The sequence below is a fragment of the Sapajus apella genome, unplaced genomic scaffold (assembly GCF_009761245.1).
Source record: "Sapajus apella isolate SASKATOON/1434 unplaced genomic scaffold, GSC_monkey_1.0 scaffold9, whole genome shotgun sequence".
Lineage (NCBI taxonomy): Eukaryota > Metazoa > Chordata > Mammalia > Primates > Cebidae > Sapajus > Sapajus apella.
Genome location: NW_022436949.1, coordinates 110,729 through 132,475, shown reverse-complemented (window position 1 = coordinate 132,475; position 21,747 = coordinate 110,729). Strand labels below are relative to the sequence as shown.

The window sequence follows — 21,747 nt, the reverse complement described above, 5'->3', positions numbered from 1 at the left end:
CCTCCTGAGTAGCTGGGATTACAGGCACGCGCCACCATGCCCAGCTGATTTTTTGTATTTTTAATAGAGACGGGGTTTCACCATGTTGACCAGGATGGTCTCGATCTCTTGACCTCGTGATCCACCCGCCTTGGCCTCCCAAAGTGCTGGGATTACAGGCGTGAGCCACCGCGCCCTGCCAAGATGTATATTTTCTTTTGGAAACAGAATGAAGCGGAGGAAACTCTTAATACTTAAAATTGTTCTTGATTAGTATTGTGAGTTTGAAAAGTCTAAGACTCTAAGTTTTGAACTCAAGGGAGAAGGTATAGTGGAATGAGTGTGAGCATCAGGCTTTGCAGTCCTGTAGAACAGAAATGGGATGCTAGCCTGCTTCTACCTACTTGTGTGATTATGGGAAATTACTTGACCTCTTTGAGCCCCAATTTCCTTAAACATAAAATGAAGGTGATAATACCTACCTCAGAGGGATACTAACCATAGATCATTATAGCAGCCCGTATATTATTATTCACATTATGATTTGTGTTTATTATTATGTGACTCTTTTTACATTTCCTAAAGGTTTGAGAATATATTTAATTACGATATAGTAATGTGTGCAATTTTTCAATGTGACCTGATTGTGAGTAGTTTGAAAATCATTCCAATGATCTTCACCAGCGACCAGCTGTCCTTAAGTATTCAGTCCCTCCTAGGATGCATGAAAGAGTCTGGGTTGGAGGGTCAGCCCTGGGAAGTGTGGAGTGGTCTGCAGATCTTGTCAGAAGATGGCAGTCCTGTAGATGACGAAGGAAGAGGCCAGAGGTGAGGAGTGGAAACAGTAAATGTCAGAAACTACAGAGTGATGTGGAATGAATGGGGGATGAATGGGGGACGCATGGCACACATGTGCTGGGTCCTGTCATGTGTTAATGTCATCTAATAGTGTGCACTTTAGTGAGATGGGAATATTTCTCTAGAGAAGAAACAGGCTTCGCTTAGCACCTCTTACAGGGACATGAGCCAGGCAGATACAGGGAACAGTGCTAAAGTGAAGAGTAGGGGAAAATACATTTAGGGTCATTAACAAGCACTTGCTGAAATCTGGAATATATACATCTCTCTCTCTCTCTCTTTTTTTTTTTTTTTTGAGGTGGAGTCTCACTCTGTTGCCCAGGCTGAAGTACAGTGGTGCAATCTCAGCTCACTGAAACCTCCGCCTCCCAGGTTCAAGCGATTCTCTGCCTCAGCCTCCCAAGTAGCTGGGATTACAGGTGCCTGCCACTATGTCCAGCTAATTTTTTTTTTTTTTTTTTTGAGGCGGAGTTTCACTCATGTTACCCAGGCTGGAGTGCAATGGCGCGATCTTGGCTCACCGCAACCTCCGCCTCCTGGGTTCAGGCAATTCTCCTGCCTCAACCTCCTGAGTAGCTGGGATTACAGGCACGCGCCACCATGCCCAGCTGATTTTTTGTATTTTTAGTAGAGATGGGGTTTCACCATGTTGACCAGGATGGTCTCGATCTCTTGACCTCGTGATCCACCCGCCTTGGCCTCCCAAAGCGCTGGGATTACAGGCTTGAGCCACCGCGCCCGGCCTAATTTTTGTGTTTTTAGTGAAGACAGGGTTTCACCATATTGGCCAGGCTGGTCTTGAACTCCTGACCTTGTAATCCACCTGACTTGGTGTCCTAAAGTGGTGGGATTACAGTTGTGAGCCCCTGTGCCTGGCTGGGAATATATACATCTTTTAAAGATTTAACAATTTTTGGCTGGGCGCGGTGGCTCACGCCTGTAATCTCAGCACATTGGAAGGCCGAGGTGGGTGGATCAGGAAGTCAGGAGATCGAGACCATCCTGGCCAACATGGTGAAACCGCATCTCTACTAAAAATACAAAACTTAGCTTAGTGTGATGGTGTGTGCCTGTAGTCCCAGCTACTTGGGAGGCTGAAGCAGGAGAATTGCTTGAACCTGGGAGGTGGAGGTTGCAGTGAGCTGAGATCATGCCACTTCACTTCAGCCTGGTGACAGAGCGAGACTCCATCTCAAAAACAAACAAAAAAAATTGACAATTTTTAAATCTTAACATGCAAAACCTGTGGTATAGAACCCAACCTCACCCATTTGCTGTATTTACATTTAGACGTCTTTCATCTTTCATCTGTGATGGTCTCCGGCAGTCCGTAAATCTTTTCTTGTTTTTTGGGACCTTGACGTTTTTGAGTACTGCTTAGGTATTTTGTAGACTGTTGCTTAATTTCGGTTTGTCTTACAATTGGACTAAGGTCATGGATTTGGGGGAAAACCACAAAGGTGAAGTGCCCTTGTCATCACACCATTTGGGGGAGTCACAGCATCAGCATGAATTCTTCCCGGTGTTGTTCACCCTGATCACTAGAGTAAGGCAGTGTCTGCCAGGCTCTCCACTATAAACTTCATAATTTTCCATATTCATGCCGTGTTCACTATAAGCAGGTCACACAGCCCAGTGCGTACTCAAGTGGAGAGGAATTAATCTCCACCTATGGGGGTGGGAATACATCCAATAATAAGTCTTTTGTTTTCTTGCTTAAATTGTTCTAGCTCTGGCCATTGGGAATTATTTCAGGTCAGCTCCCATGTCCCTTTGATGTGCCCCTATCCTTTTGGAATACTTCCTTCCTTTCTGGCACTACAAGAAGATGGTCCAGACTCATCTTTACCTTCTCTGTCTCAGCCCCAGTATCATCCATTTCAACAAGGAGGCTTGGTTCCCATTGGTTTACAAACCAAGATCTGGGGACTGGGTGTGCCTCTTGCTCCTGGGGTGTCACTGCTCCTAGGCCCTCTCAGCAGACAGCTAGGAAGTATATGTGTGTATACTAACCTGTGTACACTGTATAATTGTATAACCATCCACACATCCCTACAGTTATTTCTGTATCTCTCCATCTGTACATATATTAAATTAAGCATGAGTCCATACTGATGTCCCCAACTGACCCAATATACAAGGTTCATTCTAGCCGTCTTCTCATGCTTATAATTTATAACTTCTGTCCCTGACAATGAGGAAACTGGCTTGCACCATCCACCATCCACTTAGCTGTTCAATCCTAGTCTATTTGTAAAGCGGTTTCCAAATCATTAACCCGTACCTCTGGGAGGAACAAATTTACCAACTAGGGTACAGAGTTTACGTATCTTTCCTACCGTCTCATGGTTTCCAGTCAAACACCATCTCCCAAAATTATTTAGGTTAGTTATTTGAAATTAGCTTACCACTCTCTTGAAGATTTTTCAAGTTAAAGCAGGCATGGATAATTTTTTTTTTTTTTTTTTTAATTGAGACGGAGTTTCGCTCTTGTTACCCAGGCTGGAGTGCAATGGCATGATCTCGGCTCACCGCAACCTCGGCCTCCTGGGTTCAGGCAATTCTCCTGCCTCATCCTCCTTAGTAGCTGGGATTACAGGCACGTGCCACTATGCCCAGCTAAATTTTTGTATTTTTTAGTAGAGATGGGGTTTCACCATGTTGACCAGGATGGTCTCGATCTCTTGACCTCGTGATCCACCCGCCTCGGCCTCCCAAAGTGCTGGGATTACAGGCTTGGATAATTTTAAGGATATTTCCAGATACTCAGCTTCCATATATACTGTATTCCATGCCTCTTATCTTCAATCTTAGCATTGCCCAAGGGTATAAACATTTCCAAACCATCAAACAAAAACAACTTGCAATTGGGGACAGTTACTGAGAGACTGGATGAGTACTGGAGAATGAATCCTTTTGAAAATCAAATGGCTTATGGGGTTTTACTTTTAATAAACTTTCAGAAGACTAATGGAATTATCAGTTCATGATTATAAACCACTTTTGGTGATAGATTGCTATAAGATTCTTGAGATACAACTAGGCAAAAATCGAAGGGACTCTTGTAACAAAACTTTCATTTCTATATACTTATTTCTCAGCACTTACAGCCTTAAAAAAAAAAAGGAAGCAAATCAGTTTTAACTTTATTGTAGAAAAGTTAGCATTCCTTTATGGATACAGGAACTAATAATACATGAGGAGCCCATCCAGTGCTTAAAGAGATGACTTCTCAATACTTACTTACTTATTTGAGATGGTGTCTCACTCTGTTGCCCAGGCTGGAGTGCATTGGCACGATCTTGGCTCACTGCAACCTCTACCTACCGGGCTCAACCGATTCTCCTGCCTCAGCATCCCGAGTAGCTGGGACTACAGGTGTGCAATTTTTTTTATTTTTACTAGCAACAGGGTTTCACTGTGTTGGCCAGGCCACGCTTTTCACACACAAACTAACCAGTCCAGAGCTGATGTCCCCAGCTACCCACTTCATCAGCCTTCCACAGGACTCATGTGGTGTAGGCCACTATTCCTCTGCCCTAATCACCCCAGGGCCAGGTACCAGACAACTAGGGACAGCCCCTATGACCAGAGCCTGCAGAAATTACTCACACTATAATAGCTAACCTTAACCTAGTTCACCTTGCCTCTCTCATTCCTTCCCATGGAAACCACAATAAAGGCTCTTGCCCAAGTTTTCCCATCACTCCTGCCTTCTCATTGACCACAGTGCCTCCCCATGTGCTCCTGCATGGCTTAGTACTTTCCCTTCTCATGGGATCTGTGAGTCACAAACTGTCTTTTCAGTGGCAATAGACTCTTGACCTGTTGGTCTCTCCATACCTGAAGAATAATAAAACATATATGTATATATTTTAAAAATAAACTACAATTTAATTAAGCATAAAGTTACTTTCCCATTTGTCTGCAACCACAGTAGACCTGGTTTCCTGGTGGAGGAAACATCATCCTACAGGCTTGTTCCCACGGAATCAACAGGAACCCAGTGTCAGAAGGAGCCCTGTGAAGATCTGGTAACCTACCACAGGTTGATTCTCCTCTTTCGTTGGTAATCTGATGATGCAGAGGATTTCCTGGGCCTCTTGAGCCTCTTCCTTTCCCCCCGGGAAGCAAAGGTGAGAGTCTGAGTGGACCCTCCAACAAAGTTGGAGGACAGAGAAAAGCTCTCGTTTCAGATGAAGATCCACCCATTGGTGAGGGACCATATGGGGAATGTTCTCTGCCAAATGCCATATTTGGAACATAAAAGTGCATCAGGATCTCTTCCTAACAGCTTAAACTGTATTTCGGTTAATTTTTGTCTGCTGTGAGCATTTTCTTTCCTTAAATCATTGAGGTTTCCTTTAGCAGTCCGAGCTGCCAACCAATTACGATGTGACGATGTGCTTTCTTCTCAATAGGTAATAGTCCACCGTTGATAGTAATGAATAGTTATCTTGAATTCTTCTTTGAGATCTTTGGCTCACTTTCTATAGGTCTCCAGCTTCTCGGTGGCATGGACGATCTTTTTGCCTACTTTAGAAAATTTCTCTTCTTTCTCTAACCGGCTGTTTTCCTCTAGTGTTAATTTCCTATAGAGTCTCATTTCATTTTCTTGATAGAATTGAGGCATTAAGTTTCTGTTGAAGCTTCTGATTCTCTCTAAATGTGTGTTTTCTGACTGCAAAGATGCTTGTTGAGTCTGAAGATGTTTAATGCACTGTGCAAGCTCTTCTTTTGTTTTTTCAACTTCAGATAGCTGAAAATCAATTTGGTTTCTTTCTCCTTCCAAGATTTTTAAAGAAGCATTTAACTTAGCAGCATGAATCAGTTTCTTCAAAGCTCCTTTTGGAGGATGATCTAAGTAAGCACCATCTTCTGATTCGCTGTTCATTGCTAATTTCAAGTTCTCATCTTCCATTATGTCTTCTCCAAGCATAGCAGCCCAGTCTTTCATCTTCAGCAAGCGTTCAGTCAGAGTCTCGATGTGATTGTCTTTATCGTTTAGAACTTGATCTGCGTGTACTCTGGAGTCTTCCAATGTTATTTTCTGTTTATTGAGCTCACTCACTTGTTCTTTCCATACTTCAGCTTCTTGCAAAAACTGTTTCTGGCTTTTCTGAAGATGAGAATTTTCGTTCAAGGCATCTTTTATTGCTATCTTCAGTCATTCTTCATTCATTTGAGATATCTTGAAGATGATTTTGGCTTCAGCTACTTGTGATTTGAGAGATTCTGACTCATCTCCTAGAGACTATCATTTTTGAAATATCCACCATCAGTTGCTTTTGTTCAGAATGTTTTGATTTCTGTTCTTTTAACTCTTTTTCGAGACCAAGTATTTCATCCTCAAGCTCATCATTGGACCTGTTCAGCTTTTCACATGTTGCCTCCAAACTTCGTGCCTCTGTTGCCTCCTCCTCAAAGCTGGCCTCCTTTAAAGATGACTCTACTGCACAGCCTTTATGCTCTTTTTTAATGAGGGTAAGGTTTTCAAGTAGTTTACATTTCTTGTCAATTAGTCCAGAAAGCACACCGGCAAGCTTTTTCTCTCTTCTCACATAAAGCCAACTCCTAATCGATCTCAAAACTTCTCCACAAAAAAATGGGAACAGCAAAAAATCCAACAATAGCTGCATATATCACGAATTCCCATGGAAACCTATAGGAATTAGAATCTGCTGTCATATTTTGAGGCAGTGCTGCCACAACCCTGTGTAGTTCCAGCAGGACCAACCCCAAGTAGGGCTGAGAGGTAGACCCGGGCTCCTGCACAGCGCTAAGGCTGCTCTGGTGGTCGCCACAGTAACCGGGCAACAATAAGCAGCAGAGAACACACAGCCTTCCATTTAGAACCCAAATCCACACGTGGCAACCAGAGCAGACCACTGCGGAGCCCCCTGCGGGGGGAGCTAGGGGTACCCTTAAGCCCCACAGGCCCACGCTGCCCACCTCGCCCCTTGTTACACTTTACATCCTGAGGTAGCGCTAAAACCTATATTTTAAAACAATACCACATGGAGAGAAAGACTCAGGTGATCCAGCATCCCAGCTATGCCCATCTCTCAGCTGACACCCAAACTAAATGTAGCCATGTGCATGAGCCCAGGTGAAGGCCTGCAGAACAACCTCTCAGCAGACAGAATGATAAGCAATAACAAGAGGCGGAGGTTGCGGTGAGCCGAGATCCCGCCATTGCACTCCAGCCTGGGTAACAAGAGTGAAACTCCGTCTCAAAAAAAAAAAATTATTTTTATTTAGTTAACTTTTGGAACAAGGTCTCACTCTATCATCCAGGCTGGAGCACAGTGGTGCAATCACAGCTCCCCGAAGCCTTGGCCTCCCGGGCTCAACCGATCCTCCCACCTCAGCCTCCTTGGTCGCTGGGATTACTGGCATGTGCCACCCTGCCAAGCTAATTTTTGTATTTTTAGTAGGGATGGGATTTCACCATATTGGCCAGGCTGATCTTGAACTACTGACTTCCTGATCTGCCAGCCTCGACCTCCCAAATTGCTGGGATTACAGGGGTGAGCCACTGTGCCTGGCCAGAATTTTATTTTTTATATTTAATAATTATTGGTATTATGATCTATTTTCTTGTGATAAATTATGTAGTACTAGTAATTTTAACAATTTAATCCAGAAAAAATTAAATTTTATGAGCAGGAAATATAAATTTCCATTTCTATACTTCTTTCAGCAGTATGACAGGATGATCAGTAAGACTTTCAAGCATGAAAAAGATAACTGGGATAAAATTCTATCAGGAAAGTAGAATGAAGATATGATTTTATAAAGCATGTCTAAGAATTCGAGAGAAGAAATTTGGGTGTGGTCACTGACACATGAAATTAAACAAAAACAAGTAGATCATATACCTACTGATATTTCGAGATAGTTTCACTGCCAAAGAAACTAACATTGGATGTTCCAACTTCTAAACAACTTTCCTGTTACGGGCTGCATTCCCCAGCCCCTTTCCGCCACTCCCAATCCACATATTTGAAATCTAACGCCAGTAACATAATGAAACTGCATTCGGAGATAAGAACTTTAAAGATACAATTAGATCAAAATAAGGCCTTTAGTTCAGCCCTAATCCAATTTGACTAGAGTGCTTTTATAAGAAGAAGAAATTTGGGAAAGCGGGGCGGGGGCGGATAGATGATTTTCAGGAGGAAGGAGAAAAAGCATTGATGTAAACTTAGGATTTTTAAGAATTTTTTTTTTTGAGACGGAGTTTCGCTCTTGTTACCCAGGCTGGAGGGCAATGGCACGATCTCGGCTCACCGCAACCTCCGCCTCCTGGGTTCAGGCAATTCTCCTGCCTCAGCCTCCTGAGTAGCTGGGATTACAGGCACGCACCACTATGCCCAGCTAATGTTTTGTATTTTTAGTAGAGACGGAGTTTCACCATGTTGACCAGGATGGTCTCGATTTCTTGACCTCGTGATCCACCCGCCTCAGCCTCCCAAAGTGCTGGGATTACAGGCGTGAGCCACCGCGCCCGGCTCTAGAATTTCTTTTTGCTTTTGTTTTTTCCTCTTCATTTTTTGATTTTTTTTTTTAAGAGTTTTTTTTTGTGGGTTTGTGTGTGTGTGGTGGACGATGACGGGTACCATATCACCGTACTGTTCACATTCAACTGGATATATTTTACTTGCATCACTATTTACAATTGCTGGAAATTACATTTTTTTCAGCAACTTAAACATTTTAGACAGCTGCTTGATGTGCAAATCCAGAGTGGGGCAGGGTGGGGTGGAGATGGGGCGTGGGTGCAGACGCTTGGGCGGCGCCGGTTTTGTTAAAAGTCCCTTGGCAGCGGCCGCTGTGGCCCAGAGAGTAGGAAGCAGTTCCTGTCTCACGTCCGCCTCTCGGCAATATGTGAGACCCGTACAAGAAACCCTTCCTGTCTCAGTCTAGCTCATCTGTAAAGCTGGGAGACTACTGCCTTGCGGGGTTGGAAAGAAAAGAGAGAACGTCTGCGAAGCGGGAGCGCTATTGTGAAGTGCAAGCAAAGGAATCCCGACCCAAGGCAACAGGACTGGGGGTGACTCTGTCGGTTCTCCAAACTCCCTGGCGCCTGACCCACCTCGCGGTGCACGGTGCGGAACGGTCCTCTGGCCATCCCAGCCCTGCCCCGCCCCCGCCGCGTTTCCTCGCGCGGCTCCGCCCCGGCTGTGGGGAGGCGCAGCGGCTCCTGCAACCCGGAACCTTTCCACAAGCTTGCTGGCCCCGCGGAGCCGGCGGAGCAGGTATGCTGCAGGGGCTGGCCTCAGTTCTTGCCCGAAGCCGCCTCAGGGCCATGAGGAAAGGGGAAGAGTGTCCGTCCTGGACACTGGCGGTAGGGGCGTCCCAGAGGAGGCCTAGCTTCCCGGGCTGCGTGGGTGGAGCGTCGCGGGCGTGTCGGTCTCCATGGCAACGCTCCACGCGCTGAGCTCGGTCCGGGTCAGCTTCCAGCTGCCGCCTCCGGGGGCGGCCCTAGGGGAGATGGAATTTTCCTAGACTTGGGGGCTTTCACCCTCTGGTGCCACTTGGGCTGGAAGGTCGCGTGCCCTCAGTTCCCGGCTGGTCACCTCCGACCCCAAGTCCGCATCCGTCTCTCTCAGAACCCGGTCCTCGGGTGTCTGCAGCCTCCCCTGGCTGTGGAGCTGATTTCCAGTCCCATGCAACCCAGTGGTACCCACTTCCTACCCTGACATTATTCGAAAACAACCCCCCTGCTCACCCCATTAAAAACAACAGCGACAACAAAACTGTATTATGCCCTAACTGTAGCATAAAGGGGAAATAGAAGGAAAGCAATAAGAAAGTACATATTTCAATCTGAAAATGCTTGGCACTACTGCCCTTGAAGAAGTAGAGAAGTAGCCAGTAGTCGCGCCTGGACAGTCGCCGGAACCTGAGGGCAGCAAAGACAGATTGTTAGGTCTCCGGGACCAGGAGCAGCGTGGCCGGTGGAGGGCGTGATTTTCCAAGATGGTGAACAGTTCTTGGTAAACCTCTAAAGCAAAGTGCAATCAAGCCTCGATTTACATGTAGTTGCATTCCTAGGGAAAAAAATCAGTGTTCATTAGAACTGTGCAAAAATACTTAGCATTTCCATGTAAAATGGAGTTTGGTTCTAGCCGTAGATTATTACAAACAGATTTTTCCACTCACATGAATTATAGGAAGACTCTCCAAGGTGGTAGGGCCGCAAGGTAATCAGTTATTGTGCGGGACCGTCTCTCGAATGGCAGAATCCTAGCATGTCAGGCCCCGCCCACCTGGCAACCGCATGCCTCTGCTTCTGGAGGAAACAGCATCCCCACCCTCATAATATTTCCAAAATTGCCCCTAGGGGGCAGTACGTTCCCACTAAGAAACGCTGGACTGTAAAAGTACACAGGTTTAAGGGCACATACCGGGTATATAGTATCTTTCATTCTCAGAACAAACTTGCAAAACAGGTATTGTTATTCCATTTTAGAAATTAGGAAAGTAAGGTTTTTCCAGATTAAGTGACTTACTCAAGAACACAGGGCACAAGTGTATCAAAGCTGAGCTATGACCCATGTCTGACCGAGAAACTGTCTCATTTCAGTTGTTACCTGTGGCCACAAGGTAAGTTATTTGTCTGTCTTGGCAAGGCTGGGAGGAAAGTTTTAGCAAAGTGAGTTCTTTAACACTTTAGTCATCAATTTTCTGACTTTATTAGTCTTTATGAGACATGTGTGATACATTCACATTACTGTAATTCCAGGAACCTCAGCCCATCCGAGACCATGGATAAGTACAATGTGATTAAGGCCATCGGGGAAGGTGCCTTCGGGAGAGCATACTTAGCTAAAGGGAAATTGGATAGCAAGCATTGTGTCATAAAAGAGATCAATTTTGAAAAGGTAAAGTTAAGAAGTTCAAATTTCTGTCAATTTTCAGTGGGATATTCAGCTGGCTTTTAATCCAATATAAACAGGGAGTTTGTATCTTTTTATAATTACAAATTTTAAGCCATAATTGATTTTTGTTAATTCAGCCTCCTAAGTCCATTGTCCAAACAGCAACCAATGATCTTATTTTTAAAAAGAGGCTGGATGCAGTGGCCCGCCCTGTAATCCCAGCACTTTGGATGGCCAAGGTGGGAGGATTGTGTGAAGCCAAGAGTTTCAGATAGCCTGGGCAACATAGCAAGACCCCGACCCTACCCCAAAAAAAATTTTTTTAATGAAAATAGAAAATAAGATCACATCTCTGTGGCTCCTATGACCCTCCTTAGGGTGCCCTGCAAGGCCTTGTGAGATGCCACCCTCCTTTGTTGCCCCAGCTTCTCTGGTGCACTTCCTCTCCCCTTATTCAGGTCCTCTACAAAGTATTTTCTGCAAACATCCTAGCTAGGGTAGCCCCCTCAACCACAGTCACACCTCATCACCTATCCACTACCCTGGTTTTTTTTCTTTTTCTTTTTCTTTTTTTTTTTTAAGATAGAATCTCTGTCTGTCACCCAGGCTGGAGTACAGTAGCATGATCTCTGCTCACTGCAACCTCCAGCTCTGGGATTCAAGCAATTCTCCCACCTTAGCTTCCTGAGTCTCTGGGACTACAGGTGCATGCCACCATGCCTGGCTAATTTTTTGTATTTTTAGTAGATATGGGGGTTTCACCATGTTGCTCAGGCTGGTCTTGAACTCCTGAGCTCAAGTGATCTGCCTGCCTTGGCCTCCCAAAGTGCTGGGATTAAAGGCATGAGCCACTGCTGCTGGCCTGTTTTATTTTCTTACTAGCATGTATAATGCTCTGCAGTTACTTTGCAGTTTTACTTATTCACTTGTTTATTATTTGTCTTCCTCAGTATGCAGAACAGTTCCTGACACATAATAGGTACTAAACAAATTTGTTGAGTGCACTGAATGAATAGAGGAAAATCACATGTAACTTTTTGTCTAATGATTTTGGAAAATAAATATAGCTAATTAAAAATTAATCATTTTTGCTAACTCCACCTTAGTCAGTGTTTATGTCACCCTCTTTAGTGATATGTTCATTTCAAAATATATTGTTACATAACAAATAAATTGTTTTTAGAATTAATTTTAAGGCAAGTCTTGTTGGTCAGATTCTAGAGAATTTATAAATGAGAGTAACATAAAAAGTTCCATAGAGTGTGTGCAAAATGTACCCAAGTTACACCATGTGAATATACTTAATGCCATTGAATTGTGCACTTAAAAATGGTTAAAATGATATAAATTTTATTTTACCACAAAAAAAATTGTAAGAAATCCTACCCAAACTTAAAGTTCATGGGTAGATGACTGGCTTCCAGGGATAATAATTTATTTCCCAAAATAGGTCTAATTTTTTTTTTCTTTTGAGATGGAGTGTCGCTCTGTGGCAGGCTTGAGTTCAGTGGCACAATCTCAGTGGCTCACTGCAACCTCTGCCTCCCCAGTCCAAGCGATTCTTCTGCCTCAGCCTCCTGAGTAGCTGGAACTATAGGTGCGCTCCACCACATCGGCTAATTTTTGTATTTTTAGTAGAGATGTGGTTTCATCATGTTGGCCAGATGGTCTTGATTTCTTGACCTTGTGATCTGCCTGCCTTGGCCTCCCAAAGCGCTAGGATTACAGACGTGAGCCACTGTGCCCAGTCCATCTTTTTGTGAATCCATGGCATGTTCATAATAATGTCCTCTTATTCTAGTGGCTCGCCATAGCTTCCTTACCTGACATTATTCTGCTCACTCTCTTTTGTTTATCTGACTGCTCCTCCTTAGGCTTATCTCTCTATTCAACCTTTGTGTGTCTCCAACGATATGTCCTTTCCTGACCTTCTCTTTCTGTACATTGTCACCTAAACTGCCCCACTTCAGTGTTTACCACTAAGCAGATCACTGCTAAGTCTCTGTCTCTACCCCTGACATCTTTCAGTGCCCTAGTTCTGCATTTCTTCTGCCAGCTAGATAATTTTAGGTAATGTCTGTGTTAGTATTCTATTGCTGTGTAGCATATTACTCCAAACTTAGTGGCTTAAAGAATAAACATTTGTTACCTCGGAGATCTTGTGCATCATCTTGTGCATCAAGAATTTAGGATGACAATCACTGAGACCACATTGGAGGCTAGGTATCACAATTGTACCCCGAAACAAGTATTACTAGCAATTCTTCATTGTTGTAAGCAGACCCACTTCACCTCCTATGTGCTGCGCTGTGGTAATGTCAACAATGTGTTTATGGTAGCCAGGCTCAAAACCTTGGGGTCATATGTGAGCTTATTCCCTCTCCACATTCAGTCATTTGCTGAATGCTGTTGACTCTTTCTCTACCCTGAAGTTGCTGCAGTCCTTTTGTCGATGCCTTGGGTCACTTGGATCCTTCAGTCACTTTCTCATGGCTCCAGCCCAATTTTGACAATGCCCCAGCCATGCCCCTAAACCTTCACTGGGACAGAGGCTGTAGAGGAAGAGTTGCCTAGGTTTGACTACATAAATTAGAAAATGTTTGTATGTCAAAACAAACACTATAAATAAATTAAAAGAAAACTGAAAAGGTGCCCAAGTATTGACTTAATGGTGTTAGCCTTTTAGTAAATCAATAAAAAGATAAAATCCGTATATGAAGTCATCATACAAAAATTTGAAACTCATTAGAAAACTAAGAAATTAGGAGCTTATTCAAAGGAAAACCCCATTAACAGTTAGAAAACAAATGTCCAACAGTAGGTAATTTGTTAAGTAATTTATAAAAAACTAAGTGGCTGTTAGCAGTCATGTTTTAGGTGAAGCTGACATGGGAAAATTTCAATGTCTGCAGTGTTTGAGAAAATAGTAAGTATAGGGTGATAGAATCTTTGTAAAAATATATATATATTCTCCATGTATATGTATACCTATAAATATGTTTATATAGGTACAAAGAAAAAAGACACACCAGATTGTTATTATTGAGAAAGAAAGTGGCGTTTACCTTGTACATTTTTTTGAGACAGTTTCATTCTGTGGCCCAGGCAGCAGTGCAGTGGCATCATCATAGCTCACTGTAACCTTGAACGAGCCATCCTCCTGCCTCAGCCTCCTGAGTAGATAGGACTCCAGGCATGCGCCACCACACCCAGCTAATTTTTAATTTTTTTTAGAGACAAGATCTTGCTATGTTGCCCAGGCTGGCCTCAAGTGATCCTCCTGCTTTGGCCTCCCAAAGTGCTGGGATTACAGTTATGAGCCACTGTGCCTGGCCTGCCTTGTGCTTTTATATTGTTTCATTCTTCAGAGAAGTTTGAGATCCTCTCTGACTTGCTCCAAAATTACAGCTCCCATTACATACCCTACTTTTTTTTCCCACGCTCCAGCCTCTGCATTTGCTTACGGGGCTGCTTCTCCCAAGGTCCCTTCCTGCGGACCTCCCAGCATCAAGATTCCACTTGTTCAAGGCTGAGTTTCACCATATCTCGAGAATCCTCCCACTCTAAAGAATTTCTCCTTCTCTGTAAACCTGCATAATTTTTATTGGAACCTCTGTTAGAGTCCTGACTGCTTTCTTTCTGGACATGCTTTGTCTGTTTATTTTATGCCTTCTCCTTGTTATTTAGCTGGAACATGTTCTGTGAGGGCAGAGTCCATGTGCGATTCGTGCTGGTATTCCACACAGCACCTAATACTAATGCTTGGTGCAGTCGATATTCAGTAAATTCTTATTGGATAGATGATTCACTGGACAGATGCTTTCAGGCCCTCTTGCTCTATTGTGAAGCTGGTATATACTTAGGAATTATAAACCCATTTTAATTCTTTGTAAAGAGAAACTATGAAAATACACATTACTTCATTTCATAGCATCTCTCCTATTCTTTAGTATAATCAAAAATTGACTATATTTTTCTAATAGAGCACCAATTTTTTAAATAACTTTCCTCATGAACTACTCTTGTCACCATGCCATAAATAAGTAGAATCTCATGTTAGCCCTCGTTATTCTTGTTTTTCCATATCTTTGTTATCAAATTTGCCAATAACATGTGTCACAACAGTAATATTTATTACTTCTTTCTTCCTATATACTCTCATGAAGTTTTTCATTACTTCTTATCTAAATAAATGTATATTTCTTTTCTCTAATGCCCCCCTACTTTCTACACTAGACCCAATAACTAAATTGCTTATTTTCTTACATGTACCAAAAAGATAATGTTTTCTCTCATCATCCTACATTATCAAGCATGTTCTTTTCCTTCTGGGCTCAAATCAAAGTGTTTTATCTTTCCTTGATTATGAAAATAAAAATGTTCATTGTAGAAATTTTGAAAACAACCAAAGACCAGAGAAAAATAAAAATAGTGTATAACCTCTTTCTTAATCGCTATGAACATTTTCCTGAATTTCTCTGTAGACTATTTATTATGTATAGTATACTTTATAAGTTATTAGAATGATTGATGTCATGGTGGATATACTCTTTTTTTTTGAGATGGAGTTTGTTGTGTCACACAGGCCAGAGTGCACTGATGTGATCTCAGCCCACTGCAACCTCTGCCTCTCAGGTTCAAATGATTCTCCTGCCTCAGCCTCCAGAGTAGGACTACAGGTGTGCACCACCATGACTGGCTAATTTTTGTATTTTACTAGAGACAGGGTTTCAATATGTTGGCTAGGCTGGTCTTAAACTCCTGACCTGTGATCCTCCCGCCTTGGCCTCCCAAAACACTGGGATTATAGATGTGAGCCACCACACCCTGCCTAGATATACTTTTTTTCAATAGTATTTTACATTAGGAATATATCATGAATATTTCCTCATGTCATTCAATATTTTTATGTAACAAAATGTTGTCATATAATGATATTAAATGTTCACACTAATGATAAAGGGACCACCTTCCAGGGTGTCCATTATATGTCACACCATCCTGGGTGTTTCATATATAGCAACTCAATGTAATCCTCACAACCACCCTAAAACGTAGCTCTCATTACTCTCACTGTACAGGTGAAAGGGCTGAGGCTAAAGAGGTTAAGCAGTTAGCTCCAGGATGCACAGTCATCAGCAGATCCATCTAAGTCTTTCTCTGCTCTTTCCACACTAACACATTACCTCCCTTGATTTTTAATGACTGCATAGTATGGTAGCAGGTTAAAACTACCATGATTTAGCTGGGCATGCAAGTGCCCGTAGTCCTAGCTATTCCAGAGGAAGAGTGGGGAGGATCCCTTGACCCCAGGAGTTCAAATCCAGCTTAGACAACATAACAGAACTCTGTCTTAAGAAAAAAAAAAGCCAGCAAAACAATCCCTGCAATTTATTTAACTCTTTTTCTATTTTCAGATAATTATATTGTTGGTTGTTTTTCTTGGCTATGATTCAGTAATATTTAATATGTAAAGTATGATTCATTTTTATTAAACAATACTATATATATATACTTACCTACATATGCATGAAATAAAAAGCTCCAACTATTAACAACAGTTGTCCCTAGGGAATATAGTATTAGGTTGACGCAAAAGTAACTGCATTTTTGCCGTTCAGAGTGAGGTTACCACCTATGGACTTTCATCTATGGGCTAGATGAGAAAGAGGGAAGGAAGTTTCACTTTTACCTTATTCACTTCTATTTGACTTAAAACAAGTACACATTATTAGGGTAACTTAAAAACTAGCAATAAAACACTGCAACAAAGGCTTTTGTATGAGAACGCTTCTGTACGCTTTTTATTATCTTCTTTGAATAAGTTTCTAGAAGAATTAGTAAGTCAAAAATAGAAACATTTCACTCATGCCTGCAATCCCAGCACTTGGGGAGGTTGAGGCAGCTGGATCACTTGAGGCTAGGAGTTCAAAACCAGGCTGGGCAACATGGTGAGACCCCTCTCTACTAAAAATACAAAAAATTAGCGGGGTATGGTGGTGCTTGCCTGTGGTCCCACCTATTCAGGAGGGTGAAGTGGGAGGATCACTTGAGCTCAAAGAGCGGAGGTAACAGTGAGCTAAGATCGTGCCTGAGCACTCCACCCTGGGTGATAGAGCAAGAGCTTGTCTTAGAAAAAGGAACATTTCTTCAACAGGATGCAGACCCCCCCCAAAAATGAACATTTTAAAGGTTCGTATTATGTATTGTAAAATTGCTTTCCCCGAAAGATTTTGTCAATTTGTGTAGTTTTACCAGAAATAAGTGAGTGTCCATTTTGCTACTTTCTGGCCAATAGTGGCTATTGACATTCTTCTCATCTTTGCCAATTTCATACATGAAATATTATATTACATTTTGTTTTAGTTTTTATTCCCTTTTTTTTTTTTTTTTTTGAGATGCTGGAGTGCAGTGGCATGATTTTGGCTTACTGCAGCCTCCACCTCCCAGGTTCAAGAGACTCTGATTCTCCTGCCTCAGCCTCCTGAGTAGCTGGGACCACAGGTGTGTGCCACCATGCCTGGCTACTTTTTCGTATTTTTAGTAGAGATGGGGTTTTGCCATGTTGGCTAGGCTGGTCTTGAACTCCTGGCCTCAAGTGGTCTGCATGCCTCATTTGGCTTCCCAAAGTGTTGGGATTACAGGCATGAGCCACCACATCTGGCCATATTTTGTTTTAGTTTTTATTTCTTTGATTACTGCATGAGGTTGGATATTTTTTCTATCAGCCATTTTTATTTCTCTTGTTTTTTTCGAGTTGACTGTTCTTGTACTTTGCTCTTTTTCTATTGGGGTATTTACCTTTTTAAAATTATTTGCCATCAATTTATATATTATTATAAATATAAAATCTTTGTCATATGTGTTACAAATATTGTAGCCTAACCATTTGTTTGCATTTTAATTTTGTTTATAATATTCTTTTGAATAAATAGTAGTTAGGAATTTTTTAAGTTGCTAAATCTATCCAGCTGGTAGGAGTAATTCAGCTGTTTTGTTTTGAAACGCCTATGTACTGACTATACAATTTAAATTGGGGCAGGAAACACTGAAGCTTAGAGAGGTTAAGGAACTTACTGAAGGATCCTTCAGCTGGGATGCAGTGAAGCTAGAATTGAGAACATTAATTTAAAAAAAAAAATTCTTAAGTCTAAATGAGAATGTGAAATTTGGCCAATGTTGAAGACTTCCAATGGGTGGAGGTCCCATGGACACCAGAAAGGAGGGGCAGTCAGGGGCTGGAAGTCAGTGTAGAAATGACAAGTCAGCAAAGCATCAAGAGTGAGAAAGAAAAAGTAGAAATGAGGCGTGACCACTGGTACTGGCACCGCACCCCTTGAAAAGTATCGTCTATAGATGAGAAGTAGAACAAGAAAGAACAGCTAGATACATCTAAAGTGAAGCCACACAAGACAATTTCTATTTGAAATTGAAAAATGTAGTCATCTTAATACAAAATTTTACTGGTCCGGTTTCTGTATAAAAACAGGCATATGATATATAAAAATCTGGCATATGACACATTTTCTTTTTTTAGATTACATTTGTTTCTTCTCAGCAGTGATTACTCCTGGAATGTTGCATTTTTATAAAGAATTTTGTTGCTCCTGAAAGATAGATATTAAAATACCTTTCCTCCATATGGCTAGATAATGAACACAGTACCACCAGTCCAACTTTTAATATAGCAAAACTTCACCGGAAGTATTTATTTTCTTGATGATGATTGTTGATGAACCATTGATTAGATATAGGGTACTCTGCTAATTCTAGAAATGTTTCCTGCCATTGAAAGATCATTTTCAAAGTGACATTAAAAAGCCAGTGACATTCTAGAGAATTTCAGATGGAAACGAGCAGAAAGCATGTTCTTGAAACCAAGTTACCTCTATAGACTACTCTGTCTCTTAATGTAATTTAGATGCCCGTACAAGAAAAAGAAGCTTCAAAGAAAGAAGTCATTCTTCTGGCAAAGATGAAACATCCCAACATTGTAGCCTTCTTCAATTCATTTCAAGGTTTGATTTTTCTAATATTCTTTATGTATATTTATAAAGCATAGGCATGTGGACATATGTAAAAAGATTTGTTCCTAAGGACTAAGTATAAATTAATTTTTGTAAATGTGTCATTTCCCCATTTACTCAATTTGCAGTTTGAGACATCCTTGTTATTTCCTCTTAAGTTTTTATAGACAGCTTTCTTATGTTTTCTTGTTTTTCTGCCTATCCTTAATTCTCACTCTCCCAAAAAGTTAATGACAGTTTATTAGCTTCTTTGCTGTAGTAACAACATCCAAATGTAACTGACTAACAATAATACACACCCATTTCTCATTTACATTACATGCTAGCTATGGTGGGCAGGGGTCTGGAGTCTGGGGTCTGGAGTCTGGGGTCTGGGCTGAAGGAGCAGCTCAGATAGGGAGTTAGCTATTCTCTTAAGCAAGAGAAGAGAGGAAGACACAGAGCCCATCACACTATCGCTCTCAAAGCCCTGCTGCGGTGTGTGTGTGTGTGTGTGTGTGTGTGTGTGTGTGTGTGTGCGCGCGCGTGTGCGGGCGCATGCAGGCATGCGTATGTGTGTTAAGGGGTACTCTGCTTACATGAAATCCTGCATATCCTTAGGCAACAGATGGGGCTGTGTAATCCTCTTACAGAGAGCCAGCAAACAGCCACACACCATAGCTTGGTACACTGCCTCATAGAGGGGGAGAACTTTAGGGAAGGAATTCTCTTCCTCTGTACACCTGAATACAATTCGCCTCCACCATCACTCTAGTCCAAGGTAAAAAATTAATAATATATGAAGGGGCATTGGTCAGACAGCATTCCTTCACTGAACTGATACTTACTGTGTGCTTACTATATGCCAGACATTGTTCTAGGTGTCAGGAATATAGCAGTGAACAAAGCAGATGAAAATCCCTGTTTTCATGAAGTTTATATTCTACTGGGAAGAGATAGACAATAAAAAGATATACAGTATGTCAGGTATGTCTTAAGATGTGACAGGGCTGTATGTGCTGACAGTTTTATGAGGGGTCATTCCCCAGTCCAGCCCCCAGCACGGGGCTGTTTTAAGAGTGGTAAGTAGTTCATGGAGCAGAAGTGTTAACCTCAGTATCTTCAAGCATCATCAGTGGGGTAAAAGTTAGTAAATAAATAACTACAGCCACTGTGTCTCAAGCTTGTACACTGTGCAGGGCACTGTGTTCCTTACTGATTAAAACCACTGCATTCAAAGTAGTTCTGTGTGTATGACCCTTCTTTGGCTTCTGGGTATTTAAAAGAGCTCTTGGGAGGGACTCTTATGAGGTCTTCCTGGGAGCAGAGCAGTACACATGGTCTGGAATTGGGTTACATGGAATAACTTTCAAGAAGAGCCACTGAATAAAGTGCCTGCATTCCTATCCATTGATTGTTGATAATGCTATAAGATGATCTTTCTCTTCTTTATTTTTATTTATTTATTTCTGAAACAGAATTTCGCTCTTTGTTTCCCAGGCTGGAGTGCAGTGGTAAGATCTTGGCTTACTGCAACCTCCGCCTCCTGGGTTCAAGCGATTCTCCTATCTCAGCCTCCCAATTAGCTGGGATTATAGGTACCTACCACTGTGCCTGGCTAATTTTTGTATTTTTAGTAGAGATGGAGTTTCACCATGTTGGCCAGGCTGGTCTCAAACTCCTGACCTCAGGTGATCCACTCACCTCAGCATCCTAAAGTGCTGGGATCACAGACGTGAGTCACTGCGCCTGGCCTTCTTCTTTATTTTTTATTTTTTAGGTTATTACTGTGACTCTGGCTAACTCCTACTCATCTTCAAGCCTTTTCTGAACCCACAATTCAAATTACAGCTCCCTTTGCTTCTCTTCCACAGCAGTTGTACTTATGTATATCTATTTATATAAGTTTGAATTTGTTTCATAGTTGTCTCCCTTTACATAGTAAACTTAATGAATTTGGGGACTCCATCTGTTTTACTCAGCACTTGATCCTTGGCATCTAGCACGCACTGGCTGCTCAATACATGCCTACCGAATGAGCGAATGGACTGGACCACTTTTAAAGACTGAAGTATTTCCTTATACCATGTGAGATCGATTTTTGAGGACGGTTTGCTACTGGAAGCTTTTGCAAAACTAAGATCATTTTTACGGTATAAATAACCTCTGCTATGTTTGTTGATACTACAAGTTTACATTTTCTTATGATTCTTTTTAAGTAGAGCACCTCTGTGTTTAGGAAATCTAGAGCTATTGTGATGCCTTTGAGTTTGCTTGGCAGATTGCTGGGACTTGAACCACTGAGCTTATTTGAAAGCCTCAGAGGCTTTCAAAAAATGTCTTTTAGAAAGTATAGGTAACGGCTTGTTTACCTGCAGATGGCTTATCTCTCTCTGATCATAACAATCATGGCACTAATGTTTGTCTGTAGAAAATAGGATGTTTTTATTGGTTTGAAGACACATAGGAAAAATAATGAGAATGTAGTGGTATTTTCCTAAGACTAAATTAATTCCATTTAAATTTCGTCAATAAACATTCATTAAGTGTCTGTTATATGCCAGGCATGTTCTAGGTCTTGGAAACATATCAGCAAACAAAATAGGCAAAAATCCCCACACTATTGTATTTGTTTTCTATTACTACATAGCAAATGAACACAAATGTAGTGGCTTAAAAACAACACCTATTTATTATCTCTTGATTTCTGTAGGTCAGAAGCCTGACGTTGGCTTAGCTGGAGTCTCTGCCCAGAGTCTCACCTAGTTGAAATCAAGGTGTCAGCTGGGACTATTACCTGTGACTCATGGTCCTCTTCCAGGCTCATCTAGGTTGTTACAGATTTCATTTACTTACAGTTGAGGTAATTGGATCATGGCTCACTGCAGCCTTGAACTCCCCCTCAAGTGATCTAGCTGTGGCCTCCCAAAGTGCTGGAAGCACTGAGCCTGGCCAGAAAGAGCTTTTTCACATTTGTTTATTCACAGAGTTTTATTTTATATTACTCTTGCACACAC

General features: G+C 41.9%; 2 protein-coding genes and 1 pseudogene across 2 annotated transcripts in view; 2 read left to right on the top strand and 1 right to left on the bottom strand.

Moving 5' to 3' along the window:
* Positions 1 to 811, top strand: part of NEK3 (NIMA related kinase 3) — a 28,521-nt gene extending 27,710 nt beyond the window's left edge. The window contains exon 17 of the mRNA XM_032277251.1: positions 565 to 811. Within this exon, the coding sequence (XP_032133142.1) occupies positions 565 to 811 (247 nt within the window). The remainder of the gene's footprint in view (positions 1 to 564) is intronic.
* A 3,897-nt stretch (positions 812 to 4,708) lies between these two features.
* On the bottom strand, positions 4,709 to 6,973 carry LOC116551233 (annotated as a pseudogene).
* A 1,655-nt stretch (positions 6,974 to 8,628) lies between these two features.
* NEK5 (NIMA related kinase 5) overlaps positions 8,629 to 21,747 on the top strand; it is a 50,545-nt gene continuing 37,426 nt past the window's right edge. The window contains 3 exon segments of the mRNA XM_032277250.1: positions 8,629 to 9,098; positions 10,589 to 10,727; positions 18,646 to 18,742. Coding sequence (XP_032133141.1) covers positions 10,611 to 10,727; positions 18,646 to 18,742 — 214 coding nt within the window. The 5' untranslated portion in view covers positions 8,629 to 9,098; positions 10,589 to 10,610.